Source organism: Plecotus auritus (assembly GCF_963455305.1).
Source record: "Plecotus auritus genome assembly, chromosome: 4".
Taxonomy (NCBI): Eukaryota; Metazoa; Chordata; class Mammalia; order Chiroptera; family Vespertilionidae; genus Plecotus; species Plecotus auritus.
In genome coordinates, this window is record NC_137775.1 from 100,260,546 (window position 1) to 100,288,245 (window position 27,700).

The following is a 27,700-nucleotide window of genomic DNA, read 5'->3' on the forward strand; positions in this document are numbered from 1 at the left end:
GGGGGACTGGGTTCCGTACGACAATATGGCCGCGCTCAGGTGCCTGTAGGGGGGAAACTGCGACTTCCGGTCCAGAATATGGCCTGCGGTGGGAGGGGGAAGGAAAGGGGAGGGAACCATGCGAGCTTCTGATATCCGCGCTGAGGGTCGCCCCGAGAGGCTGTTTCTGAGGTGCGGGCCGGACGGTGCGGGGTCGAAGGCGGGAGCGGTACTGTCGAGGGAGAGGTACTGGGAGTCCCCGGCGCTAAGTCTGAGGGGCAAGCGGTGGTACTCTCCCTCCTATCTCTGAAGGGGAGTAGGGCGGGCGGGGGCTAAACTGGGGGAGGGGGCTTGGCGGGAAGCTCATCTGGGGGAAGGAGCCAGACCTAGGGTTGGGATCCGAGAGGAATCGGGACAACCCAGTGAGGGGCTCACAGTCGGTTACCGGTCGCAGAGAGAATGGGGAAGATTAGGGTGGGGTGAGAGGGAGGGGACTTGAGGTGAGATACGTCCAACCTGACTCCCCGGTTTGAGACCCATCAGGGGTGGAATATGGAGATAATTCAGAAAGGGGAATGTATTGTTGGGAGGGAATCTTCTTTGATTCAGAGAGTCTATGAGTTGGGGTGATCCTTCAGGATGGGGTGAAGGTGTGAATTTGACATGTTTGAGAGCAGAAGGGGGGAAACACGTGAGGCGGTGCTGACAGGGGTGCAGTTTTAGTATCTGTGCCAGAGGATGTCATGAAACCTGGAGCGCAGTGTAGGAAGTGGCCCAGGGGTTGGGAGCAAAAATCAACTTGGCAACTAAGAGAAATACTGGGGAAACGCAACTGAAAGACCGGATATGATATGAGGGGTGGAGCTGGGGGTGGGGACTTGCGGTTTCAGATGCATTGGGGCTCCCTACCACAGGGCCCCAAAACATAGTGCTAATCATTGCTGGGGAGAGGCAGTGAGGACATGTTGGGCGTTAGTGAAACCCTAGAAGATGGGAAAATGTGTGAGATGAAGGGATGGGGCTCTGTTGGAGGAGGCTCTTTCTAAGTCCCCGTCCCCTTCCAGCAGGAATTACAAAATTCCCAACACTTCCTCCCTCCTGGGGATTTGATCCTCCATGGCCACCGATAACAGCATCATTGTGCTGGATGATGATGATGAAGACGAAGCAGCTGTGCAGCCAGGGCCCTCCCACCCACCCCCCAATCTGGCCTCACCCGGGGCAGAAGCCCCTGCCTCCTCTCAGCCCCATGGGGCTGGAGGGAACAGTAGTTCCAGTGGCAAGAAATGCTACAAGTTGGAGAATGAGAAGCTTTTTGAAGAGGTGAGCTTTGGGGGAGAAGACTTGTATCCTGGGGAGAGGGGTGGCCGCTTGGCTCTCCTGTCCTTTCTTCCCCACTAACCCTACCTGCCTTCTTTCTCTCAACCCCTCCCTTGTCTCTTTCCCCTCCCTTCTTCCTCTGAACCCTCCAGTTCCTTGAACTGTGTAAGGCGCAGACAGTGGACCATCCTGATGTGGTCCCGTTCCTCTGTAAACGGCAGCAGCGTGCCCACTCTCTGTTTTTGGCCTCAGCGGAGTTCTGCAACATCCTCTCTCGGGTCCTGTCTCGGGCCCAGAGCCGACCTGCTAAGCTCTATGTGTACATTAATGAGCTCTGCACTGTTCTCAAGGCTCACTCGGCCAAGAAAAAACTGAACATAGCCCCTGCTGCCACCACCTCTAGTGAGCCCTCTGGAAGTAACCCTCCTGCAGACCCCTCCTCAGACCCCACAAATGTCGAGACCACTGGCTCTGAGGCCCCAAGGACCCGTGGTTCCCGGCGGCAGATCCAGCGCTTGGAGCAACTGTTAGCACTCTATGTGGCAGAGATTCGACGGCTGCAGGAAAAGGAGTTGGATCTCAAAGAATTGGATGATCCAGATTCCACATACCTGCAGGAGGCAAGGTTGAAGCGGAAGCTGATCCGTCTCTTTGGGCGGCTGTGTGAGCTGAAAGACTGCTCTTCACTGACAGGCCGAGTCATAGAGCAGCGCATTCCCTACCGTGGCACCCGCTACCCAGAGGTTAACAGGCGCATTGAGCGGCTCATCAACAAGCCAGGGCCTGATACCTTCCCTGACTATGGAGATGTGCTGCGGGCTGTGGAGAAGGCAGCTGTTCGGCACAGCCTTGGCCTCCCCCGACAGCAGCTCCAGCTCATGGCTCAAGATGCCTTTCGAGATGTGGGCGTCAGATTACAGGAGCGACGCCACCTTGATCTCATCTACAACTTTGGCTGTCACCTCACAGATGATTATAGGCCAGGTAGGGATTAGTGAGATGCCCATCAATAACCCTTAGATGTCAGATGTGTGGTAGAGGGGGCATCTCTCTAGTCCCTTCTATTGGGTTTGGGCTGAATACTCTGACTTTATATCTTCCCACATAGGCATTGACCCTGCACTGTCAGACCCTGCCCTGGCCCGGCGCCTTAGGGAAAACCGGAGCTTGGCTATGAGCCGACTGGATGAAATCATCTCCAAATATGCGATGATGCAAGACAAGAGTGAGGAGGGCGAGAGACAGAAGAGAAAAGCCCGGCTCCCCCAAACCACCTCTTCCCATTCTCCAGATCCCCCCAAAGCCTCCTTGGATTCTGGTGAGGTGTGGAAAGGATACACCCTTTAGAGAAACCTTGTTCTTCCCCTGCACTGGCCAGAAGGAGTCTAGGGTGACTGATGGGGGAGTTTGCAGAAGGAACATAGACCCAGACGCTCTGGGGCAAGGGATTTCTTTTTTTTTGTTGTTAGTCCTCATCTGAGGATTTTTTTAAAAAAGATATTTTTATTGATTTCAGAAAGGAAGGGAGAGGGAGAGAGAGATAAAAACAATGATGAGAAACATTGATCAGCTGCCTCCTGCACGCCCCCTACTGGGGATCAAGCCCCCAACCTGGGCAAGTACCCTGACTGGGAGTCAAACCATGATCTCCTGGTTCATAGGTTGATGTTCAGCCACTGAGCCACACTGGCTGGGCTGAGGATATTTTTTCTTTTTTTAAATATATTTTATTGATTTTAGAGAGGAAGGGAGAGGGAGAGAGAGCTAGAACATCAATGATGAGGGAGAATCATTGATCGGCTGCCTCCTGCACGCCCCCCACTGGGGATCGAGCCTGCAACCCGGGCATGTGCCCCTGGCTGGAATCAAACCTGGGACCCTTCAGTCCGCAGGCCAACACTCTATCCATTGAGCCAAACCAGCTAGGGCGAGGATATTTTTTCCATTGCTCTTCAGAGAGAGTAGAGAGAGTAGAAGGGGAGAGAGAGAAAGTGATGTGAGAGACACATCCAGTGTTTGCCTACCTCACGCCCCTGCCAGGGGAAGGGAAGCGCGAGGGGAAGAGTAGGTATGTGTCCTTGGTGCCCTTGACCAGGAATCGAACCTGTGACCGTTTAGTGAGTAGGCTGGACGTTCTAATCACTGAGACACACTGGTCAGGGAAGGGATTTCTTAGAGAAACTCCTTTGTCCCCCAGGGCCCTAGTGGAATGGCATCCCAGGAACACCCTACCTCTTCCAAGGCTGAGACAGATGATGAAGAAGATGAGGAAAGTGAGGAAGAGGAGGAGGAAGAGGAAGAGGAGGCAGAAGAAGAAGAGGAGGAAGAAGAGGAGACTACAGATTCTGAAGAAGAGGGGGATCTGGAACCGATACCGGAAGGTCAGGAGGAGGAGGAAGAGGAGGAAGAAGCAGGTATGTCAAGGAAAGTCTTTTCAAGTGTCATTTCCCTGTGTTGGGCATGAACCACCTGTTTGAGACCCTTCTTTCCCTAGTTCTCATGCTACCCCTCCCCTCTTTTCTTTTTTCCAGATAAGGATGGAGACCAGAGCCCCATGTGCCCACCACAGATCTCCACCGAAAAGAACCTGGAACCTAGCAAAGGGATCAGCAGGTCTTCAGGGGAGCAGCAAAACAGAGGACTCATAGTGTTACCATCTTCGCTGTCAGAAGAGCCCCTGGCACTCTCCAGTATAGATGCAGGAAGCAATGAAGACTATCAGGAGGAGTTGCCCCAGGAGAAAGAGAGCCCTGTGTCTCAGGTCTTTGAGCTCGAGATTGAAGCCTTGACTGTGGATACCACCCCTTCCCCTGAGGAGGGGGACATTTCCTCTTCCAGGAAGCAATCAGAGGACCCCCTCACCACTGTTGTGGAGAATGGAGCAGCCATGGTCACCTCCACTTCCTTCAATGGAGGTGTCTCTCCTCATACCTGGGGAGATTCTAGTCCACCCTGCAAGAAATTTCGGAAGGAGAGGCAAACAGGAGCAGGACCTTTAGGAAACAGGTAACAATAAGGAGGAAGAAGAGGGGATCGAAGGAGGGATTGCAGGGGACTTTCTAAGAGGAGTATTGAGGAACTGAGTCTGCTGGGAAAGACTGACACTCTCCCTCCAGTCCCAGACTGCCTACACCTATGTTTCTGTCCCTAGCTATGTGGAAGGGCAAAGGGAAGTACATGAGAAGACTGGGAAGAAGATATGTACCCTGCCCAGCCCACCTTCCCCTTTGGCTTCCATGGCACCAGTTGCTGATTCCTCAACAAGAGTGGACTCTCCCAGCCATGGCCTGGTGACCAGCTCCCTCTGTAGCCCATCTCCAGCCCAGTTGTCCCTAACCCCCCAGTTACAACCCTCCCAGCCTAGCACTTACAAGGTAAGAGGGCGAGGCTGTTTTTCCTGACTTCATTCTCTTTCAGTGTTCACTTTCAGGTGCACCATCTGAATATTGCACTCACCACATCCTCTGTCTTCCTTTTTCCTAACCCAATTTTTAATCTTTAGTAAGTCCTTCCCTATGTTTCTCCTCCCCCTATATTCCAGACCTCTCTGACTCTTGTGTCTCACTCACTTGCAGATGAGTGTGGCCACACAGTGCGATCCAGAGGAGATCATCGTGCTCTCAGACTCTGATTAGCTGCTTCCCCACCACTCCCTGACTCCAGAATGTTTGAGGATAGGATTTGGAAGCAGATGACTGAGGAAGGGATGGACTGAGCTAATCCCCTTTTGGTGGTGTTTCTTTTAAAAAAACAAAAACCAAAAAAAAATCTTGTTTTACAATAAACAATAAAGTTCTTTTCTTATTGCATCCCTGTCTTTGTCCTTCTGCTCTCACCAATTGGCCGGCTCAGAGTTTGCCGGCCCCGGCCCCTGGGTAGCCTCAGAGTTTGCCGGCCCCGGCCCCTGGGTAGCCTGGATCTGTCCTTGCTAGCCTGCTCTTAGCCCCGCTCTGCTGGAGTTTCACCTGGAAAAATGTGCTTGAACTCTTTACTTTTCCACTTCGAGCGGTCGGAGTAAAAAGGCCAATCAGGGGCCCACTCAAGGTTACATGGCCAATCCAGGCCCGGAGGGAGGGGGCGGGGCTTCAGGGATAATAGGGCGTTTAGATCCCGAAAACCCGCTAATGGCCACAGCTCCAAGGGAAGAGGCAGGCTTACAGAATTAAAGGAGAATGAGTGCTTCGGCCAAACAAAGTCCTGAGTCCTCAGCGGCGGAAGAGACTTGGTACCTTTAAGACGTAATGCAGTAACTGTTTAAAGGAGAAGTGACTGAGTCGGCCAAATATTGTCCAGCGACAAGGGCTGGGTGCCCGCCTGTGCCTTTAAAGCCGGACGGGCAGGAGGCGGAGCAGAGGCGGAGGGCGGAGGGAGTCGGCGCAAGATGGCGGCGGGAGGGGCCCAAGCTGCGGCTCTGGCGGCCGAGTGAGGGGCGGGGGGGCCCCGGGGCGCGCGGCCCGGTAAGCGGAGACGCGCAGGGTTTAGGGGCGCCTTCCGGGTGGGAGAGGGGATCAAAGTAACTCTTGGGCGGAGCAGAGGGGGGCGGGGCCCGACGTGGGCGGGGGTAAGCAAGGGGCGGGGCCGAAAAGGCCACAGGGGCGGGTCTTTAAGGGGGCGGGGCCGAATGGGCTTGGGGGCGGGTCTTGACATGGGGGGGCCAAAGGGGCGTGACCCTCGAAAGAGCCTGGAGCATTGCCTAAAGGGAACTTCAGAGAGAGAGTGGTTTTCAGTAACGGAGCAGACCTGCCCCCTCCCAAGAAAAGGGTACAAAACATCAAAAAGGTAAATTTTGGAAAGAGGCTCTCTGGCAAATGGGAAATTCCAAGGGGAGGCACCCCATTCCCATGGAGTACCTATTTCTTTAACCTCCAAGGAAAGCACAGAATTGGAGTCAGGACAACTGAGTTTGCTGGCGCTGCCACTTGATGGCTGAGGCCCTGAATAATCTCTTGGTATTTCTTAGCCGCAGTTTCCTCACCTATCAAGTGGGGTTGAGAGGAATACCTTACTTCACAGTGTTGTGTGGGGAGTTACTCAAATAATGGGTGTGAACATATTTTTAAACTGTAAAGGGCTGTTTCATTGTGTTATTCTTTTTTTCTTTCCAGAGACCCCCCCGGCCGCCCTCCTCCTTCCCTTGTTCCTGTGGCTGGGGGGGTACCACCTCCCTCCACCCTCCACACCATGGAGCCATCTCCTTTGTCTCCAAGTGGGTCAGCACTCCCTCTGCCTCTGTCGCTGGCCCCGCCCCCGCTGCCCCTGCCTGCAGCTGCAGTGGTACACGTGTCCTTCCCGGAGGTAACCAGTGCCCTCCTGGAGTCCCTCAATCAGCAGCGACTACAGGGCCAGCTCTGCGATGTGTCCATCAGAGTGCAGGGCCGGGAGTTCAGAGCTCATCGTGCTGTCCTGGCTGCCTCCTCCCCTTACTTCCACGACCAGGTCCTACTCAAGGGCATGACCTCTATCTCACTGCCTAGCGTCATGGACCCAGGCGCCTTCGAGACTGTCCTGGCTTCAGCTTACACTGGTCGCCTCAGCATGGCCGCTGCTGACATTGTCAACTTCCTCACAGTGGGTTCTGTGCTCCAAATGTGGCACATTGTGGATAAATGCACTGAACTCCTTCGCGAAGGCCGGGCCTCTGCCACCACCACCACCGTCACCACGGCTGCAGCCACCTCAGTCACTGTCCCTGGTGCTGGGGTCCCATCAGGGAGTGGGGCCACTGTGGCCTCTGCCACCATGGGCTCTGTGCGCTCCCATGCCTCCAGTCGGGCCAGTGAGAATCAATCCCCCAGCAGCAGCAACTACTTCAGCCCCCGAGAGTCATCTGATTTCTCATCTTCCTCCCAAGAGGTGTTTGCAGCTTCGGCAGTGGGCAGCGGGGAGCGTCGAGGAGGTGGCCCTGTATTCCCAGTCCCTGTGGTTGGCAGTGGGAGCGCTACCTCTGGGAAGCTGCTACTGGAAGCAGATGAGCTGTGCGATGATGGTGGGGACGGAAGGGGTTCGATGGTTCCTGGGGCGGGGCTGCGACGGCCTACCTATGTGCCCCCCAGCATCATGCCACAGAAGCATTGGATATATGTAAAGCGGGGTGGAAACTGCCCAGCATCAGCACCCCTGGTTTCCCAAGACCAAGATCTGGAAGAGGAGGAGGAGGAGGAAGACCTGGTTTTGACCTGTGAGGATGATGAAGAGGAGCAGCTAGGGGGAGGGTCCGGGGTTTCAGCTGGGGGAGGACCCGAGGCCACCCTTAGCATAAGTGATGTCCGGACTCTGACTGAGCCTCCAGGCAAGGGAGAGGAGCAGGTCAATTACTGTGAATCCTCCAATGACTTTGGCCCCTATGAGGGTGGGGGTCCTGGGGCAGAGCTTGATGATTCAGGGAGGCCCACCCCTTCCTCCTATGCCCCCTCCCTCCCATCACGGCCTCTGCTTCCTGTAGACGTGCAGGGCAACCAGATCCTAGTCTTCCCATCGCCTTCCTCCTCCTCCTCACAGGCTCCAGCCCATCCGCCAGGGAACCAAGCTGAACACGGGGCTGTGACTCTGAGGGGCACATCCGCAGGGAGCCTGGGTGTCCCGGGTGGCGCTGGTGGGACCCCTGGAGGGACAGGCAGTGGGGACGGGAATAAGATCTTTCTGTGCCACTGCGGAAAGGCCTTCTCCCACAAGAGCATGCGAGATCGTCACGTGAACATGCACCTCAATCTGCGGCCCTTTGACTGCCCCGTGTGCAACAAAAAGTTCAAGATGAAGCACCACCTGACCGAGCACATGAAGACACACACAGGCCTCAAGCCCTATGAGTGCAGCGTCTGCGCCAAGAAGTTCATGTGGCGGGACAGCTTCATGCGCCACCGAGGACATTGTGAGCGCCGGCACCGCCTGGGTGGGGGTGGGGCTGGACCGGGACCCACAGGGCCAGCCTTGCCACCCAAGAGAGAGTCCCCTGGGGTGGGCGCAGGCAACATCGACGAGGGGAGAGGGGCCACGCCCCCTTTGGGCCGTGGGGCCTGGTCCCCACCAGGCGTTCACAAAGTGGAGATGGGCTTCAGTGGGGGTGGAGGCGCAAACTAAAGGAGCGGGCTATGGGGGTAGTTTTCAGGTCAGAGGAAACGGAGCACGAGCCAGAGCGCTGTGGCCCCCAGGTGCTCTCCCACTGCTGTTACTGTCTTCCTTATCTTACGGATTTGTATATATTCTGCAGGGGGAACCACATGGCGCCATCACCACCCCATTCCACTCCTCAGCCCCTCCCCCTCAAAGTATCCGGAAATTAAGCCCTTCCTTTCCCTCAGGGTGCACTGAAGCCCCGGCTCCAGAATAGGGCGCACATGGTGGGGGGAGGGAGAGGGCGCCTGTTGAGCACCCTGGAGTCCCAGGGTCAAGGGTCAGGTGGTTGTAGTCTGTATCTTAAGTCTGTGTTGTTGTGGGGACCAGGCCTTGGAGCCCCATCCTTGTCCTAGAACCCTCCCCCAAGAATGTGCTCCTTAAATCTACCCTAGCCCCTCCCTTTCCTTGGGGCCCCTCACTCTATTCTCTTTGGGGAAAGAGTGGAGACAGGGAGGGAGGAAGTCGTAGGAATACAAGGTTTTTATTTTAAATCTTATTTTTTTTAAACGGTGATTAAAATATTTATTGGTCAGTTCACTTGGCTTCCCACAACCCCTATGTGTTTGCTGGGGACCTGGCACAGGTAGGGGAAGAAGGCACAGTAATGGTTCTCGAAGAAGTGGATTCTGGGGGGAGGAGACGGGAGGAGGAGCCTAGGGTTGGGTTGGGATCGGGCTCAGAGGTGCTGTGGCCCGGGGGGCGGGGCGCGGGGTACGGCAGCGGACCCGGACCGGAACTGGAGAGGACGTTCAGGCGTCCCTCCCCTCCAGTGAAGGATGCACCTGCCGCCCACGCCCGCGCCCGACCAGGGCGGGGATTTCCTCCGCCCTCTGGCAGGCAGTTGGAGGAAAGAGAAAGTGAAAGGGGAACTGGAGGCTTGGGGCTGAAGAGATCGTGGCGCCATGAAGCCCCTGTCCCTATTCCTCGCTGTTGCTTTGGGTGAGCGAGCCCCGCGCCTCTTTGCCCTGGAACCTAAGGGGGGTGGGGAGGGAGCGAAGGGAGGTGACCTCGCCACGCGCCCCTGCAAGTCCATAGAGATCGGGTCACCTGCTTCCTGAGCTGCCACTCAGCGCGCCCCTCTCACCCAGGCTTGGCGAGCGCGGTCTCGGCGGGACCGGCCGTGATTGAGTGCTGGTTCGTGGAGGACGCGGGCGGGGGCCGCCTGGCCAAGAGACCGGCCGCGCTGCTGCTGCGCCAGGGCCCGGGGGCACCGCCGCCCCGGCCGGACCTGGACCCCGAGCTCTACCTCCGAGTGCACGGTGAGTCTTCCCGGACTCGCCTCCACCTCCCCGCCTCAGCTCGCGCGACCTCGAGCTCGGCTCCTCTGTAAAATGAGTCTGGGTTACTTCAAATCTCTCCCTACCGGGTAGTTTGTGCATTTGAAGTTCCCTGGACACTACCCTCCCCCGCCTACGCAGACCCTGCGGGCGCCCTGCAGTCGGCCTTCAGGCGGTACCCCACGAGCGCCCCTGCGCCGCACTGCGAGATGAGCCGCTACGTCCCGCTCCCCGCCCCGGCGAAGTGGGTCAGGGGCCTGGCCCCGGAGAAGAGCTGCCCGCGGGCCCTGGACGGGACTTGGTTCATGGTCACCATGTCCAGCCCGGTCGTCAGCCTCTCCAGCCTCCTGCGACCACAGTCCGAGTCTCAGCCGGAGCCTGCAGTCATCACCATGGCAACAGGTAGCTGGGGCGGGCAAGTGGGCTAAATGGGTGGATTCTGAGGGTGCAGATCAGCCTGCGACTGCTGTGTAGACTTGAGCGAGTCATTTCCCCAGTAGGAGTTGCTTCCTTATTTGTAAAGCGAGCTGGTCGGCTAAAAGGAAACTACCTCTGCTGTGTCTTCCAGCCCTGCCCAGTAACAAAACAAAACTCACACACAAAACCCCCCTGAGCTTTGGGGCGGGGCTTTGGAGGGAGGCGGGGTTTCCAGGCACCCGACCTTGAGAAAGTTGTAAGGCCACGTGATTTCGAGGGCCTCAGAGCAGAAACTTTCCTCTCCTCCCAGATCTCTATCTCGTTAGGCATCCCCACCTTTGCGGTTCACACGGTGTCAAAAACCAGCCTCGAGCCCCACCCGTGTCCACATCCGGTGCTTCCGCAATCAGCGAAGTGAGGGTTCTTGACCTTTCTGACAGCCCCTTCCCTATGGCACCTGGGGGTGCGCAGGCTCTTTAGTCACCAAATGGTGTGCTCGAGGGGGTGCAAGGGACAGCGGGAACCCGGCGTTCCCATTGCAAGCAGCGGACAACTCGGGTTGAAGCCCAGTGGTCCATCACTTCGCTGGGGCTCAGAGGGGGGGGGGGGGGGAGGGTAAAGCAAAAAGAGGGAAGGTCTGACCGGGATATATAGGAGCTCTACACGTTGGCAGCGGAGTGGGGAGGATATGAGTCGAGTCCTACGCTTCCCTCAGTTTTGTGCGATTTTATGTAAACAATACACCCTGATCAGCAGGTCAACCCCAACCTAGCCCTGCACCTTCCCTCTCCAGAACCTCTTCCCCACCACCAGCCGCACTGAGCGAGAATCACCCACAGGACCAGGGAAATGGACTCAGCACAACTCCACCCATTCTTGCTCCCCGCACCCCATCTCTGGGCAGGGGCAGGGGCAGGAGCCAACTGCCCTTGGGCACAATGGCTCTCGCCAGTGTGGAGGAGTATCTCCCAGAGCTACTGGTTTCACTGGAGTGGGGCGGGAAAGCCCCTTTCTCTCAGTCTGTTTTTTTCAGCCATAAAATGTGTACGCTGTTTCCCATCTGCCTTTCCGTTGTTGTGACTATCAAGGGAGCCCCTTTGTTAATTTATTCACTGATTCTATAAATATTTATTAGCACCAAGAACAAATTTAGGGCCCAGTAGTTCCTACAGGCTGCAAATAAGAATCCTCTTGGGAGTTTCTGAAAAGTACTGTAACCACCCCCTGGCCTGTGTGGCTCAGTTGGCTGGAGCGTCATTGTCCAGTGCACCAGGAGGTGGCGGGTTCAATTCCCCGTCAGGGTACATACCTAGGTTGGGGATTCAATTCCCCGGGCCGCTTTGGGGGAGTATGAGAGGCAACAGGTCAAGATATCTCTCTTTCTCTCTCTCTCAAATCAATTTTTAAAAAGATAAAATATACTGAGTCCCACTCCAGGCAAATTAAATCAGAATCTCTGGGATGGCCCTGTAAGGGTTACAAAGGTGATATTATGTAGATTCTGTTCTCAAGAAGGCTCTTGGCAGATTTGTCACAAACACACCACCCCCACCAGGGGGATCCAGGGAGCCAGCAAACTGGGTGTGTGTGTGAAGGGGGAGGGCATGGAATCTTACCCACCAGAGGGAAAATCTTTCCAGAGTCACAGATCATTGATAATTTTGCTAATATACATTTATACATCTTACCAAATACTTTAAAATGTTTGTTGACAGATGTACTTTATTAGCATTCATTGTATGATATTTAAGTCTCATCATTCTTTTAAAATACTGTTATGGAAAAAAAGATACACAAGAGTACAGAGAATGGTATAATGAACCCCTACATACCCATTAGCTATTTGTATAGATAATACATTTTATCAAAACCTATCCTCACACCTACTTTTCTCTCTTTTTTAAAAAATTGATTTTGAGAGAGAAGAAAGGAGAGGGATAGAGAGATAGAAACATTGATGAGAGAAACATTATTGATTGGTGGCTGCCTCCTGCACACCCCACACTGGGCATGTGCCCTGATCAGGAATTGAACCTACGACCTCTTGGTTCCTGGGTCGACATTCAACCACTGAGCCACGCCAGCCAGGCATTCTTCTCTCTTTTTGAAGTGTTTTAAAGAAGATCCCAGGCATTATATTATTTTACTCATAAGTAATTCAGAAAGTATCTCTTTCCCCCCATGATTTTTTTCTCTCTTTGCTCAATCCCTCCACACCTGCCAGAAACCCACTCCCACCCCAGCTGTCAGCCTGCTCTCTGTCTATGAGTCTGTCTCTATTTTGCTTGTTAGTTCATTTTGTTCATTAGATTCCACATATGAGTGAGATCACATGGTACTTGTCTTTCTCTAACTGGCGTATTTCACCTTACATAATGCTCTCCAGGTCTACCCATGCTATTGCAAAGAGTAAAATTTCTTTCTTTTTTTACGACTGAGTAGAGAAAGCATCTTTATTAAGTAAGGACTTTAAAAAACAAACCACAGCCTGACTGGTTTGGCTCAGTGGTTGAGCATCGACCTATGAACTAGGAGGTCACAGTTAAATTCCCAAGTCAGGGTACATGCCCAGGTTTCGTTGTGGGCTCTATCCCCTTTGGGGGGTGGAGGCAGCCAATCAGTGATTCCCATCATTGATGTTTCTGCCTCTCCCTCTCCCTTCCTCTCTGAAATAAAAAATATATGTATTTAAAAACCACAAAAAACAAACCACAGCCCAGCCACTGATGTGGCTTAGTTGGTTGAGGTGAAGTTGCCAGTTCGATTCCCAGTGGGGGCACATGCCCGAGTTTCGGGCTTGATCTCCTGTTGGGGGTGGTGAGGCAACCGATCGGTGTTTCTCATCAGTATTTCTAATTCTCTGCCCCTACCCCTTCCTCTCAAATCAATAAGGCCATATTTTAAAAAACACCACAATACCATTATCATACCTAACAAAACAAACAATAATTCCTTAATAACATTTAATTCCTAGCCCATATTAAAATTTTCCCAATTGTTTCAATGATGTTATTTTACGGGGATTTTTTTGCTCAAATCAGAATAAAAAACAGGTCCATATATTATATTTGGTGGCTGTATCTGCTCTGGCTGCCATAACAAAATATCATAGACCAGTGGCTGAAACTACAGGAATTTATTTTCTCACAGTTCTGGAGGCTAGGAGTCCAAGATGAAGTAGAAGATCAAGGTGCTAGCAAGGTTGGTGTCTGGTGAGAGCTGGCCCCTATGGCTGTGTCATCACAGGAGGAGAGAGACATCTCTGGTAGTTCTCTTACAAGGACACCAGCTCTATCAGACTGGACTCTACATTTATGAGCTAATTTAACTTTCTTACCTCCTCATAGCTCCTATCTCCAAATATAGTCGTATTTCAGGTTAAAACTTCAATATACAAATTTGGGGAGGAGGGAGACCACAGACATTCAGTCCATAACAGTTTTGTCTTTTTTTTTTAAATCCTCACCAGAGGATATGTTTTTCATTGATTCTATAAAAAGGAAGGGGGAGAGAGAGAAACATCGATGTGAGAAACATCGATCAGTTGCTTCACATACATGCCAATGGGGGATTGAACCCACAGCCTGGGTATATGCCTTGACCGGGAATCAAACCCCCCACCTTTTGGTGTACCAGACGATGTTCTAACCAACTGAGTGACACTAGCCAGGGATACACAGTTTTGTCTGTTAAATCCCTTTTAAGTTTGCCCCCTGCTTCCCCCCACACCCCGGTTTTAAATGCTATTGATTGTCTTTGGCCAATTGTTTACTCATTGGCTCATTTCCCTTGTTCCTTTTTCTTCATATTTACTATAAATTGTAGTTAGATTTAGAGGCTTAATTAGATTTGCGTTTAAGTTTTTTTCAGTAACCTATTCTCTATATATAAAAGCCTAAGCAACCAAACAACTGTTTGACCAGTCACTATGATGTGCACTGACCACCAGGGGGCAGATGCTCAATGCAGGAGCTGCCCCCTGGTAGTCAGTGCACTCCCACAGTGGGAGCACTGCTCAGCTGACTGACGGGTGCCAGACACTGGGCTCAGGGCTGGCCAGCACAGCTACTGTGGCATGAGCCTCTCCCGCCTCCACGTCAGCGTGCTACAGAGTGCGGCGGCAGGCGCAGTGGGGCCAGGCACAGCAGGGCCAAGTTGAGCGGGAGCGGTGTGGTGCCCAGCCTGGGCTTCTCCCTAGCCACCTGCTACTTCGAGCACTACTACATCCCTCAGGGGATGTTGGACTGCCAGTTATGGCCCAACCTCCAAGGATCAGGCTGAAACTGGCAGTCTGACATCCCCCAAGGGTCCCAGATTGTGAGAGGGTACAGGCCAGGTTGAGGGACCCCACCGGTGCACGAATTTGTGCACCAGGCCTCTAGTACTTTATAATAGTTGTTACCATTTACTTTTTATAAAACAGAAAAGCAAGAAAAAGATGAAAGAAAAAATACAGAAAAGCAAAAACCTATACAAGCTGCAAAAATAGAAAATTTCTTACTGTTCTGGCCCTGCTATATTTACACTTGTATTGTTACAGAGACTAGTTTGTGTGCTGCAGGGCTAATATTGCTTAAACTAGAGGCCCATGCACTGTGTGGGGGGAGGGGTGTCCCTCAACCTGGCCTAGGCCCTCTCACAGTTCGGGACCCCATGGGGGATGTCCGCCTAAGCCGGCAGTCAGACATCCCTCTTTGCAGTCTGGGGCTTTTGCAGTCTGGGACCCTTTGCTCCTTACCGCCCACCTGCAGCGGAGGCAGGAGAGGCTCCCGCCACAGCTGCTGTGCTCACCAGCGTGAGCCTGGCTTCTGGCTGAGTGGCGCTCCCCCTGTAGGAGCGCACTGACCATCAGGGGGCAGCTCCTGCGTTGAGCGTCTTCCCCCTGGTGGTCAGTGTGCATCATAGTGACCGGTCATTCTGGCGTTTATTATATAGGACTAGAAGCCTGATGCACGAAGATTCGTGCTAGAATGGACTTTCCTTTCCCTGGCTGCGGGCACCGCCTTTCCACTCCGGCCCAGCCCCTTTCCACTCAGGCCCTGGAGCCGCCTCTTTCCGCTCAGGCCCCACCTTCCCACACTGCCCAGAGGCCCTGAGAGACCGGGGGTGGGGCAGAACGCCTGCATCGTTGCAATGGCGACGATGCAAGTGTCTCGTCCCCATCACTTGGTGCCTGTATATGCAAACTAACCGCCATCTATGTTGGGTTAATTTGCATATCACTCCTGATTGGCTGGTGGCATAGCAGAGGTACGGTCAATTTACATGTTTGTCTATTATTAGGTAAGATAACCCTTACTAAAGAGCACTGTTAGATTAAGGGTTAAACTGTAAAACCTCTAGGGTTTTTTTTGTTTGTTTTTTTAAAATATATTTTATTGATTTTTTACAGAGAGGAAGGGAGAGGGATAGAGAGTTAGAAACATCGATGAGAGAGAAACATCGATCAGCTGCCTCCTGCACACCCCCCACTGGGAATGTGCCCGCAACCAAGGTACATGCCCTTGACCGGAATTGAACCTGGGACCTTTCAGTCCACAGGCCGATGCTCTATCCACTGAGCCAAACCAGTCAGGGCAAGGTTTTGTTATTTATTTTATTTTATTTTTATTGATTTTAGAGAGAAAGAGGAAGGGAGGGAGAGAGAGAAAAACATTGATTAGTTGTTCCACTTATTCATGTACTCATTGGTTGATTCTTGTATGTGTCCTGACTGGGGATCGAACCTGCAACCTTGGCGTATGGGGACTACACTCTAGCCAGGTCAGGACAGGTTTTTTTGTTACTCCTGTAGGTTGTTTTGTTTTTTAAATTTAATAAATCTTTATTGTTCAGATTATTACAATTGTTCCTCTTTTTCCCCCCATAGTTCCTCTCCACCCGGTTCCGACTCCACCCTCTACCCTTACCTCCCCCCAAATGTCCTCATCCATAGGTGCACGATTTTTGTCCAGTCTCTTCCCACACTCCCCACACCCCTTTCCCCCTGAGAACTGTCAGTCCAACCCCTTTCTATTCCCCTGATTCTATTATATTCACCAGTTTATTCTGTTCATCAGATTTTTTATTCACTTGATTTTTAGATTCACTTGTTGATAGATACGTATTTGTTGTTCATAATTTTTATCTTTACCTTTTTCTTCTTCCTCTTCTTAAAGAATGCCTTTCAGTATTTCATATAATACTGGTTTGGCAGTGATGAACTCCTTTATCTTTTTCTTATCTGTGAAGCTTTTTATCTGACCTTCAATTCTGAATGATAGCTTTGCTGGGTAGAGTAATCTTGGTTGTAGGTTCTTGCTATTCATCACTTTGAATATTTCTTGCCACTCCCATCTGGCCTGCATAGTTTCTGTTGAGAAATCAGCTGACAGTCATGTGGGTGCTCCCTTGTAGGTAATTAACTGTTTTTCTCTTGCTGCTTTTAATATTCTCTCTTTGTCTTTTCTCTTGGCATTTTAATTATGATGTGTCTTGGTGTGGTCCTCTTTGGATTCCTTTTGTTTGGGGTTCTCTGTGCTTCCTGGACTTGTAAGTCTATTTCTTTCACCACGTGGGGTAAGTTTTTTGTCATTATTTCTTCAAATAGGTTTTCAATATCTTGCTCTCTATCTTTTTCTGGCACCCCCATAATTCGGATGTTGGTATGCTTGAGGTTGTCCCAGAGGCTCCTTACACCATCTTCAAATTTTTGGATTCTTTTTTCTTTTCTTTTTTTAATATATTTTATTGATATTTTACAGAGAGGAAGAGAGAGGGATAGAGAGCTAGAAACATCGATGTGATAGAAACATCGATCAGCTGCCTCCTGCACACTTCCCACTGGGGATGTGCCTGCAACCAAGGTACATGCCCTTGACCGGAATCAAACCCGGGACCCTTCAGTCCACAGGCTGGCGCTCTATCCACTGAGCCAAACCGGTTTCGGCTGGATTCTTTTTTCTATTTGCTTTTCCAGTTGAGTGTTTTTTTTGCTTCTTTGTATTTCAAATCTTTGACTTGATTCTTATGGTCCTCTAGTCTCTGTATAATATTTTTTATTTCAGTCAGTGTATGTTTAATTTCTAGTTGGTCCTTTTTCATATCCTTGAGGGTCTCGCTAAATTTATCGGCCTTTTCTAGGAAATTCTTGAAAAACCTTATAACCGTGGTTTTGAACTCTATATCCAGTCATTTGCTTTCCTCCATTTCTTTCATTTGTGATCTGTTTCTTTGTCTCTGCATTTTCGCTGCTTCCCTGAGTTGGTAGAGTAGCTTTGTGTGCTAGGTGTCCTGTATGGCCCAGTGGCTCTCCCTCCCCAGTTACCTGAGGTGGACACTCTTGGTGCACCCCTTTGTGGACTGTATGCACAGCCTTGTTGTAGTTAAGTCTTGATTGTTGTTGGTGTCACTGGGAGGAATTGACCTCCAGGCCAATTGGCTGTGAGGATCAACTGTGTCTACGCTGGGAGTACTTCTGTGCTGGAGACACCCTTATGAGACAAGACTTGTGAAATTGCAAAAGCCTCTGTGCTCAGCTTGGATGGGGCGGAATCTCAGGGTGGAGCAGACAGCCTTGGCTTCCCGTCAGCCCTGCCCTATGAGGCCCCTGGGTCTCAGTGTCCCTCGGTAATTGCTGCAAGCACCTCTGAGAGAAAGCTGCCCTCGAGTTTCGCCCACTGCCAGACAGTCCAGTTTCTCCCCAAATGAGTCTGGGTTCCCAGAGTCTCGCCCAGAACTGGAGTTCAGCGCAGTTGGGAACTTCCGTCTCCCTCCTGCTCGAGAAAGCCAGCCACGCACTCAGCAGTCAGTCCTTTCTGCGCGCGCGCGCCTCCAGACCTCTGCCTTCCGCAGCTCCCCTGAGTCTCAGTGTGCTTTCTCTTTTCCTGACAGTCCAGATTCCCCCCAAATCATTCTGGGTCCCCAGGGTCTTGCCCGGAACTGGAGTTCAGCGCAGTCGGGAGCTTCCGTCTCCCTCTCACTTGAGAAAGCCAGCCACCACACTCAGCCACCAGTCCTCTCCACACGCGTGCGTCTCTGTACCTCAGCCTTTTGCAGCTCCTCTGAATCTCAATGTGCTTTTCTCTTTCCTTCTAGTTGTAGAATTTCCACTCAGCCAGCTTTCCTGTGGTTCTGGATGGTGTCCGTTTTGTCTTTTAGTTGTAGTTTTGAAATTGTTGTGCGTGCCAAAACCGGTTTGGCTCAGTGGATAGAGCATCGGCCTGTGGACTGAAAGGTCCCAGGTTCGATTCCGGTCAAGGGCACGTAACTTGGTTGCGGGCACATCCCCAGTGGGAGGTGTGCAGGAGGCAGCTGATCGATGTTTCTCTCTCATCGATGTTTCTAACTCTCTATCCCTCTTCCTTCCTCTCTGTAAAAAAAAAGCAATAAAATATATTTAAAAAAAAAAAAAAAAAAGAAATTGTTGTGCGAGGCAGCAGTTTAGGTGTTTAACTATGCCGCCATCTTGGTTTCTCCTCTGTAGGTTGTTTTTAGCAGTTCAAAAGTTTGCTTCTGGACTTTGATGAACTAAGTTAACATGGTCTACTTTTTGTATTCTGTTGAACAAAAACAATCCCATAAGGTAAGGAGAAGTTTAACCTTGTAGGCCTCAGAAACTAGAATTGAAAATCACATACAGATAATCACAAGAGAAAAGAATACTACTTCTACCTGGAGGAGCCAGACATTTCTGGGAGGAAGTAGCAGTGAAACTGGCCTGAGGGACATGGAGTTATTTAGATGTTTGGGAGGAAATGGGGAAGGATCCTTATGACCAAAGCAAAAAAATTCCCAATGATTAGAGTTTCTACTAGTTAGAGTTTCTAAAGGGATTCTATGTGGTTGGTTCTTAGGGTGCAAGAGAAGCCTGGAAAGGTAGGTTGGGGGTTGAATTATCAAGTACTCTGAAAGCTGGGCTTCATAGGTGATAGTGAACCATCAGAAGTGTGTGTGTGTGTGTGTGTGTGTGTGTGTGTGTGTGTGCATGCGCACCATCTTTCCAAAGAGCCTGTTATTTTACTTGATTCTTACAAAAGGTAGGCAAGTATCAGATCATTGTACTAATGAAGAAAATATAGATTAGCCAATTTTCCCTAGATACCCAGTTCGTGATAGTAATGGAGATAGTAACAGCTAACATTTACCAAGCATTTTCTATATGTCAGGCCCTGTTCTAAGCACTTCATAGATGCAAGGTCACTTATTCCTCTCAGCAGCCATAGGAACTACGTACTGATGTTATCCCCAGTAACAGATGAAGAAGTCTGAGACAGAGCAATTAGGTTACTTATACCCTGCTTGTAAGCAGCAGGGCTAGAAATTCAACTGGGGCCATCTAACTCCAGCCCATGCCTTTAGTTGTTGGTTTCCAAGGTAGCTGGGACTTTTGAACAGACAAGTGACTTATGGCTACAGTGCAGAGGGTGAACTGAAGGAAAAATTGAGGATAGAGAGACCAGAGGAGGCTATTGTAATTGTCCAAATGTATGTTGATGAGAACTTGAGTTAGACATAGATATGAGATCTATTTGGGAGATAAAACTAGGGCCTGGTGGGGACAGCACATAGCATATTATATTTGGCAATTTGCTCATCTGTCTCCCATATTAAACTGTAAGCAATTTGAGGGCAGTGGATGCCCATCTTGTTCACCAGTCTATCCTCTACCTTGAATATCCTAGCTGCTCAATAAATATTAGTTGAGTGAATGAGAGGAAGGAATCTTGTGACTCCAAGTGTTGATCATTCATTAAGGCAGGGAAGATGGGCATTGGAGCAGGGTGGGGAATGTGGCAGAGATGCTGCTTTGGGCCCTATTGAGTGGCAGGAGGTTGAGGGTAATCATAGCAAACACTTCTGTAGATTTACTGTGTTCCAGGCACTGTGCTAAGTGCCTTTCATATATAGTTGTCTTTGTTATCTGGAACCAGGAAATGAATAAATATGGGTAGCAAGGGGATTAAATAATTTAAGCCTCTGTACAAACCCCATGAAATCGGTACTAGCATCATCATTATTACCTTTATCTAGGAGATTAGGAGGCAGAGCCAAGGGGAAATGACGTAACTGGCCCAAGGCCGCACAGGTAGCTTCAGAGTTGGGCTTAACGGGGACAGCCAGGCTCTAGGTCAGGGGTGGGCAAACTTTTTGACTCGAGGGCCACAATGGGTTCTTAAACTGGACCGGAGGGCCGGAACAAAAGCATGGATGGAGTGTTTGTGTGAACTAATATAAATTCAAAGTAAACATCATTACATAAAAGGGTACGGTCTTTTTTTTTTTATTTCAATAGTTTTATTCATTTCAAACATTTTAACAAGAAGAATGTAAACACTAATTATTATAATTTGAAACTTCAAAAAATGGAGGAATCATAGCACAATAACATACCTCATATGGAAGATGGCAAAGGCAAAATAAAATTGCCTAACAAAGGAAAGGTACAAAAGCCTTTCAAAATGTCAACTTCAGTGGGAACAGTGTTGTTGGTCTCCTTTTTAGCTAATGCTCTGATACTGTGCTCTCCAGGGGCGTGTCTCCCTACATCACCACGATAACGTGTCTACGCATTCCCAGGGTGATGTCGGGGGACGCGTCCGCGGCCATTACAAGGAGCCTCTGGAAGATTGAGAGGTTGTTCCTTCTACTGAATGGGCGGATATAAATCCGCCCACTCAGAAGAAGGAGCTGCCGCCGTGTTTCCCACGTTGCCATGTTAACACTGCTGCTGGTGAAGGAGCGGAGGGGAGAGCAAGAGAACCCTCCGCTCTTTCGGCTCTGGGGCCGGATAGAACAGCCGAACAGGCTGGATCCGGCCCGCGGGCCGTAGTTTGCCCACGGCTGCTCTAGGTACTAATCAGGACAGCTGTTTCAGTAGAGCATAGAGGTCTGTGTTCAGGTCTAGGCCAGAACCAGAACCTTCCAGAGTCAGCAAGCACCATAGAATCAAGTCATGATCCATCATTGTCTTTATCAAGAAAGGCCTGTGGGTCTTTATGGGTGGTCCATGGAGGCTGGACTGGCTCAGGCTGTCAGATGTGCACTCAGATCCCTCTGTTCCCCGCCACAAGCCGCTCAAGTGGGCTGTGCTCAGAGCAGCCTGCAAGGGCTATCCTTACACCCTGCCCTATTCCTCTCTAGACCTCTCTGCTCTCCTTCAGCCACACTGGGTCCCACCTGGTCCCAGAGCAAAGGCGATTTGCAGGGAGGGCTGGGAGGTGGTGTGTCTCAGAAAAGGAGGTGTCTTCTGAAGGACGGGTAAATTGGAGTTGAGTCATCCCTCTAACTCCATTTCTGTTTTTTCCTCCTTTCCCTCATGCCTCTCCATCTGCCTCCTCTCCCCATCTTCCCAGCCGTGCTGACTGTCGTCACCCACACCCCTACCACTCGAACCCGACTGGGACAGGATGCTCTGCTGGACTTGAGCTTTGCCTATATGCCCCCTACCCCAGAGGCCACTGCATCTCTGGCCCCAGGTCCCCCTCCCTTTGGGCTGGAGTGGCGACACCAGCACCAGGGTAAGGGGCACCTGCTCCTGGCTGCAACTCCTGGGCTAGATGGGCAAATGCCAGCTGCCCGAGATGGGGCAGTGGTATTTGCCGCTTGGGATGATAATGAGCCATGGGGTCCATGGACTGGAAATGGAACGCTCAGGCTGCCTGCAGTGCAGCCCCGCCAGGAGGGCGCCTACCTGGCTACCGTACACCTGTCATACCTGCAAGGGCAGGTCACTCTGGAGCTTGCTGTGCAGAGTGAGTTGGGGTCCCCATGGGTAGAGGGTAGGCACTGGGATTGGGGGGACACCATGATAGGGGGAGGAACAGTGGAGAAGAGAATGCAGGGTGAGTGGAGGGAAATATATTGAGGTCATTGGGAGTCAGAAAGGCAATGGGTGGAGGGTCCCTGGGAATCAGGAGATTTGAGGTGAAGGTTCCAAAATCTGAGGGAATAGGGATCCCTTAAAATCGGGGCTTTGATATGAGAAGTCAAGTGACACACCAAAGGGGAAACAGTGGGATCACCATCCTGGGAGAAACGCCCTACCCTTAGTTTTAGGGAAGCCAGAGAGCAAACAGGGTTTCTGAGGGAGGACAGTGTAGATTCACTCCATGCTCTCTTCCTACTCTCATCCCAGAGCCCCCCAAAGTGTCCCTGACGCCAGCACCTCTAGTATGGGCTGCCCCTGGGGAGGCACCCCCAGAATTGTTCTGCCTTGTGTCCCACTTCTACCCCGCCGAGGGCCTGGAGGTGGAGTGGGAACTCCGGGGCCCAGACGGCAACTTTCAGGAGGCCAAGGGGCATCGGTGGCTCTCAGCCCTGCACCACCACTCCGATGGCTCCGTCAGCCTCTCGGGGCACCTGCAGCCGGCCCCAGTCACCTCCGCTCAGCATGGGGCCCGCTATGCCTGCCGTGTCCACCACCCCAGCCTGCCCGCCTTGGGGCGCAGCGCTGAAGTCACTTTGGAGGTGGCAGGTAAGAGCCAAGGGAATTGAGAGGGGTGGGGTGCTGGGAAGGTGCTTGGAGCTCACTCTCACCTCTCCTGCCAGGTCGCTCTGGACCCTCCCTGGAGGATGGCATCGGCCTCTTCCTGTCCGCCTTTCTGCTCCTAGGGCTCCTCAAGGTGCTGTGCTGGGCAGGTGAGTGTGAGCCACCAGGAAGTCATTCCCTGCTTATTCCCAGAAGCCACACACCCATCCTTACATCCCATCCCTTCTCCATCTCTCCACAGCTGTCTACCTGTCTACTTCCAAGTCAAAGGAGAAGGTAAAAGCGCTCCACCTTTGCCTAATTCTTCCCTTCTCATCCATTCCCTTCCCCCAACTCCTCACCCACGGAGGGAGGCTGCTGGCATGGTGGGCAGAACCTGGCCTTGGAATTCACACAGACCTGGGTTAAAGCCTGCCATCTTGAACATACTACTTAACCAGCATCTCAGTTATCTCAGTTTCCTTGGGTGTAGGGATAAAAACAATAATTTAGGCAATGCTGTCCAATAGAAATACAATGCAAGCCACATATGTAAATTTAAATAATCTAGTAGTCATATTAAAAGGTGTTGATATGCCCCAGCCTGTTTTGGCTCAGTGGATAGAGCATTGGCCTGTGAACTGAAAGGTCCCAGGTTCCATTCCAGTCAAGGGTATATGCCCGGGTTGTGGGCTCAATCCCCAGTGGGGGACTTGCAGGAGGCAGTCGATCCATGATTCTCTATCATCATGGATGTTTCTATCTCTGTCTCCTTCTTCCTTCCTCTCTGAAATCAGTAAAAACATACTTAAAAAAATAAATAAAAATAAATGTATATTTCTTAAAAATAAAAAAATAAAAGGTGTTGACATTAAAAAATGTTCAAACCTGTAGAGATGTTTTTTTAATCTTAAAACTAATTTTTTAAAAATTTGGATGTAGAGAGAGATGAAGGGAGAGACATCATTTTGTTGTTCCACTTATTTAAGCATTCATTGGTTGATTCTCGTATGTGTCTTGACCAGAAATTGAACCTGCACCTTTGGCATATCAGGATGATGCTCTAACCAACTGAGCTACCCAACCAGGGCTGTAGAGTTAATTTGAACCAAACTGACAATTGTCTGGAAGCAAGATCTCAAATGCTCCTCAAAATGAGTGTGCAGCTTCTTTCATGCATTTGGAATTAAGGGGGAACATAGGAAGATTCCACGAAGGTGGGAGAGCGCAAGGTGGGGACCAGATTACAGGATGGTGAACGGAGCTTATGTGCTTCCTTGAGGGTGGTTACTATTTCAAAGGTGTGTTGACCTAGAATCGATGCACAGAAGCAACGGACAGGGCTGGCTTACGGCAAAGATCAGCCATTTTCTGAAGAAGTTACATGCCTGGGGTGTGACTACCCACCATGACCTGCCCAGTTAGGAATTCATGATCAGATCACCCTGTGAGGTTACTTTCCATATTTTTCATCCAGAAAGATAAAAAGAAACAGGTAATGTTGATAATATACTTTATTCCATCTGGTATATCCAAAGTATTATTATTACAACATGTAATCAGGTTAAGAAATTCTAGTTTTTCACTGTCCTAAGTGTTCAAAAACAGATGTTTAAACTGTCAGCAAATCTCAGTGCAGACTTGCCATATTTCAAATGCTCAATAGACACAAGGTGGTGGTGGCTATTGCATTGGACTGCAGAGCCTTCAGGGGCTGTTGGGAGGATTAGAGGAGAGCGTGCATCTCCTGGAAGATAGGAGCTAAAGCACTTGGCACAGTGTCTGCCAGGCAGGACACGGAATGTTAGCTCCATTTTCCGTCCACCCTCTGCCATGATGGTTTCTTTATCTCTGGGTGAGTCATGCCTGAGCACCTCACCTGGATTTCTAAAACCCCGAATTCCTCACCTCATTTTTGCTTCTTTTCCAGAAATCACAGTGAGGGCACTCACCACCATCTGGGGAAGCCACCATCACCTGTCACCTGCTCCTGCTTTCTATCTATCTCTCTCCACTGAGTGGCTGGAAGGTTTTTTTGTGTGTATGTGTTTTTTTCACAGACACAGATCCATGGCATTCACCTTCTTAGAGCTCTAGGGCAGTGGTTTCTCACAATTTTTAGTCTCAGGACTTCTTAAAAATTATTAAGGACTCTAAAGAGCTTTTCTTATGTGGGTTACAAACTACACACATCCTATCTAATAAAGAGGGAATATGCTAATTCAGTGGTCGGCAAACTCATTAGTCAACAGAGCCAAATATCAACAGTACAACGATTGAAATTTCTTTTGAGAGCCAAATTTTTTAAACTTAAACTTCTTTTAACGCCACTTCTTCAAAATAGACTTGCCCAGGCCGTGGTATTTTGTGGAAGAGCCACACTCAAGGGGCCAAAGAGCCGCATGTGGCTTGTGAGCCTTGGTTTGCCGACCACTGTGCTAATTGACCATCACTCCATCACAAAGATGGTTGTATACACAGTTGAAGCCAAGTTCCCATTAAGGAGCCTTAAGGAGCAATCAGCAGGGACCTGAGGCTACGCCCTCCCCCGCCCCCATAGGGCTTGACAGAGGACCTCAGGCCGCATCCCCCATCCGGCAGGCCTTGACAGGAACCTCAGGCCTCGCCCCCTGCCCCAGCACCAGGCCAGGGGACCTCAGGCCACAACCCCCGCCCCGGCACCAGGCCAAGGGACCAGAGGCCATGTCCCCCCTCCCCCCAGCAGGGCTTGATGGGGGACCTCAAGGTGCGCTTCCCGTCCTGGTGCTGGGCTAGGGGACCTCAGGCTGCTCCCCCCAGCCCCAGTCCCAGGCCGAACCTCAGGCCGCGCCCCCCATCAGGTGGGGCTTGACAGGGGACTTTAGGCTGCGCCCCCCACACTGGCACCAGGCCGGGGCACCTCAGGCTGCACCCCCTGCCCCAGCACCGGGCCAGGGGACCTGAGGCTGCGCCCCCCTGCCTGGCGGGACTTGACAGGACCTCAGGCCATGCTCCCCACCCAGTGGGGCTTGACGGGGGACCTCAAGGTGCACCCCCAGTGCTGGGTCCGGGGAACTCAGTCCATGCCCTCTGCCCAGTGGGGCTTGACAAGGGTGGGACTGGCCAGGTCTGGATCTAGCCCAATGGGGGGCAGGGGCCGGCCGGGTCTGGGTCTCATGTGATTTTGAGGTGCATGTGGGTGGGCGGGGACTTGACTCTGGGTCCCATGGTGTGCCCAGACTCTGACAGGAGGAAGGTTTTCATATACATTTTACTAATTTTCATCTCTGACACTTCTATTATAGAGAAAGGGCAAATAGCAATATTAAATTATTTCCTCTAATTAATCCCCTTTTAATGTGCACGAATTTTGTGCACCGGGCCACTAGTTTATAATAATAGAACTTAAAACCCAGGCAAGTTTAGCCTGGCTGATATGGCTCAGTGGTTGACCTTCAACCTATGAATCTAGAGGTCATGGTTCCATTCTTGGTCAGAGCAAATGCCCCGGTTGTGGGCTCGATCTTTTCTTATGTGGGCTAGAAACTACATACATCCTATCTAATGGGGTGTACAAGAAGCGGCCAATCAATGATTCTCTCTCATCACTGATGTCTGTCTCTCTCTCCTCCCTCTCTGAAATCAATAAAAATGTATTTTTTAAAAACTGAGGAAAGTTTAAAACAATACAGTGCTTGCTTCAGCAGCACATATACTAAAATTGGAACAATACAGAGATTAGCATGGCCCTGAGCAAGGATGACATGTAAATTTGTGAAGTGTTCCATATTTTAGTCTGCAGGCCGATGCTCTATCCACTGAGCCAAACCGGTTAGGGCAGTGTTCCATATTTTAAAAAAAACACCAAACAAAACCAGAATACACAAGCACATTCCATTAGGTTTGAGGGCGATGTAAATACACATCATGTAGTTTCTGGGAAACTCCACAGTACTTTTAATCCTCACCAGAGAATATTCTTTTCCATTGATTTTAGAGAGTAGAAGGGAGGGGTAGAGACAAAACATCATTTGGTTGCCTCCTGAACACACCCCCACCCCCACTGACCTGGGACCTATGGACCCTCCAACAGAGATACTGGGCCCTTCAGTCAGTCCTCGGGCCAGTGCTCTAACCACTGAGCAACTGGCCAGGGCTCCACAGTACAATTTTTAGAGAGAGAGCAGAAAAGGCAAATAACATCTTAGTATTATTGTGAAAGTAGTTTTAACTTTTTTAAAAAATATTTTATTGATTTTTTTATAGAGAGGAAGGGAGAGGGATAGAGAGTTAGAAACATGGATGAGCTGCCTCCTGCACACCCTCCACTGGGGAAGTGCCCGCAACCAAGGTACATGCCCTTGACCGGAATCGAACCTGGGACCCTTCATTCTGAAGGCAGACGCTCGATCCACTGAGCCAAACTGGCTAGGGCAAAGTAGTTTTAACTTCGGGTACCCTGTGTGTAGCCTCAGGGAACTCTGGGACAGGGCCACACTTGGAGGACCTGAGCTATTGGAGGACAGTTCCTTCTATCCGCCCCCATCTCGGTCCCAGAGCTCTGCTCCCTCTGCCTAGTCCATCCCCGCTTTCCCTGCGAACCCAGACCAGTCCACCTTGTCCTCCCCCGACTTCCCCCAGATGCAGTTCACGGGCCAGTTGTCCTTGGTCTGTCCCCGCCCGGACTCCGCTCCTGCCCACGTCTGTTTCCCCCCGCTGGCCTTGCGCCCGGCGCCCACTGGAGGGCGCTCGGACATCAGTGTTTTCTTTCCGTCTTAAATATTGGAAGGCTCGCAGGGCCGGGCCAACCCACCCCTGCACGGAGGCGGCGGCGGCGGCGGCTGGGCTTGGGAAGCTCCGAGGGCGGGTGGGAGGGGGGTCTGATCAAGTGGAATAAAGTTGTTTCTTCCAATCACCTGTGATCCTTTCCAATGACTCCGACCTCCTCACGACGCCCAGCCCCCGGGGGGTCGGGCGCCCCGTGCGGCAGGCTCCTCCGTGGCCAAGGCGGAGATCCTGGCCGCCCGCTGGAAGCGTACGGCGCCCCCTGGAAGCGGAGGGACGACTTCCGGCGAGAAGGCGGGCTCGGAGGGCTCTTGGGAAACCCCGGAGTGGACTGCGGCCGCTCCACGCGTGGGTGCGGTGGGGTGGGGAGTGTAGCCCAACG

General features: G+C 51.4%; 2 protein-coding genes across 7 annotated transcripts; both read left to right on the forward strand.

The window, feature by feature from the left end:
- DAXX (death domain associated protein) lies at window positions 1-5,107 on the forward strand. Of its 5 annotated transcripts, none has more exons than XM_080665632.1 (8): window positions 1-39; window positions 1,047-1,302; window positions 1,452-2,283; window positions 2,408-2,622; window positions 3,497-3,713; window positions 3,831-4,305; window positions 4,451-4,673; window positions 4,875-5,107. In XM_080665632.1, the coding sequence occupies exons 2-8, from the start codon at window positions 1,096-1,098 to the stop codon at window positions 4,932-4,934; spliced, it is 2,229 nt and encodes a 742-aa protein (XP_080521758.1). In that variant the 5' UTR covers window positions 1-39; window positions 1,047-1,095; the 3' UTR covers window positions 4,935-5,107. The 5 variants fall into 5 exon arrangements, with proteins under 5 accessions (XP_080521758.1, XP_080521756.1, XP_080521755.1 ...); XM_080665630.1 differs by lacking the exon at window positions 1-39 and adding an exon at window positions 62-225 and having other exon boundaries at window positions 1,044-1,302; XM_080665629.1 differs by lacking the exon at window positions 1-39 and adding an exon at window positions 85-171.
- Window positions 5,108-5,667: 560 nt separating this feature from the next.
- Window positions 5,668-27,450, forward strand: LOC308247099 (tapasin-like). 2 transcript variants are annotated; one of them, XM_080665615.1, is made up of 9 exons: window positions 5,668-5,756; window positions 6,405-8,167; window positions 9,501-9,671; window positions 9,831-10,091; window positions 21,440-21,838; window positions 22,222-22,560; window positions 22,635-22,724; window positions 22,817-22,851; window positions 24,485-27,450. In XM_080665615.1, the coding sequence occupies exons 2-9, from the start codon at window positions 6,481-6,483 to the stop codon at window positions 24,494-24,496; spliced, it is 2,994 nt and encodes a 997-aa protein (XP_080521741.1). In that variant the 5' UTR covers window positions 5,668-5,756; window positions 6,405-6,480; the 3' UTR covers window positions 24,497-27,450. The 2 variants fall into 2 exon arrangements, with proteins under 2 accessions (XP_080521741.1, XP_080521742.1); XM_080665616.1 differs by lacking the exons at window positions 5,668-5,756; window positions 6,405-8,167 and adding an exon at window positions 9,107-9,351.
- The last annotated feature ends 250 nt before the right edge of the window (window positions 27,451-27,700 follow it).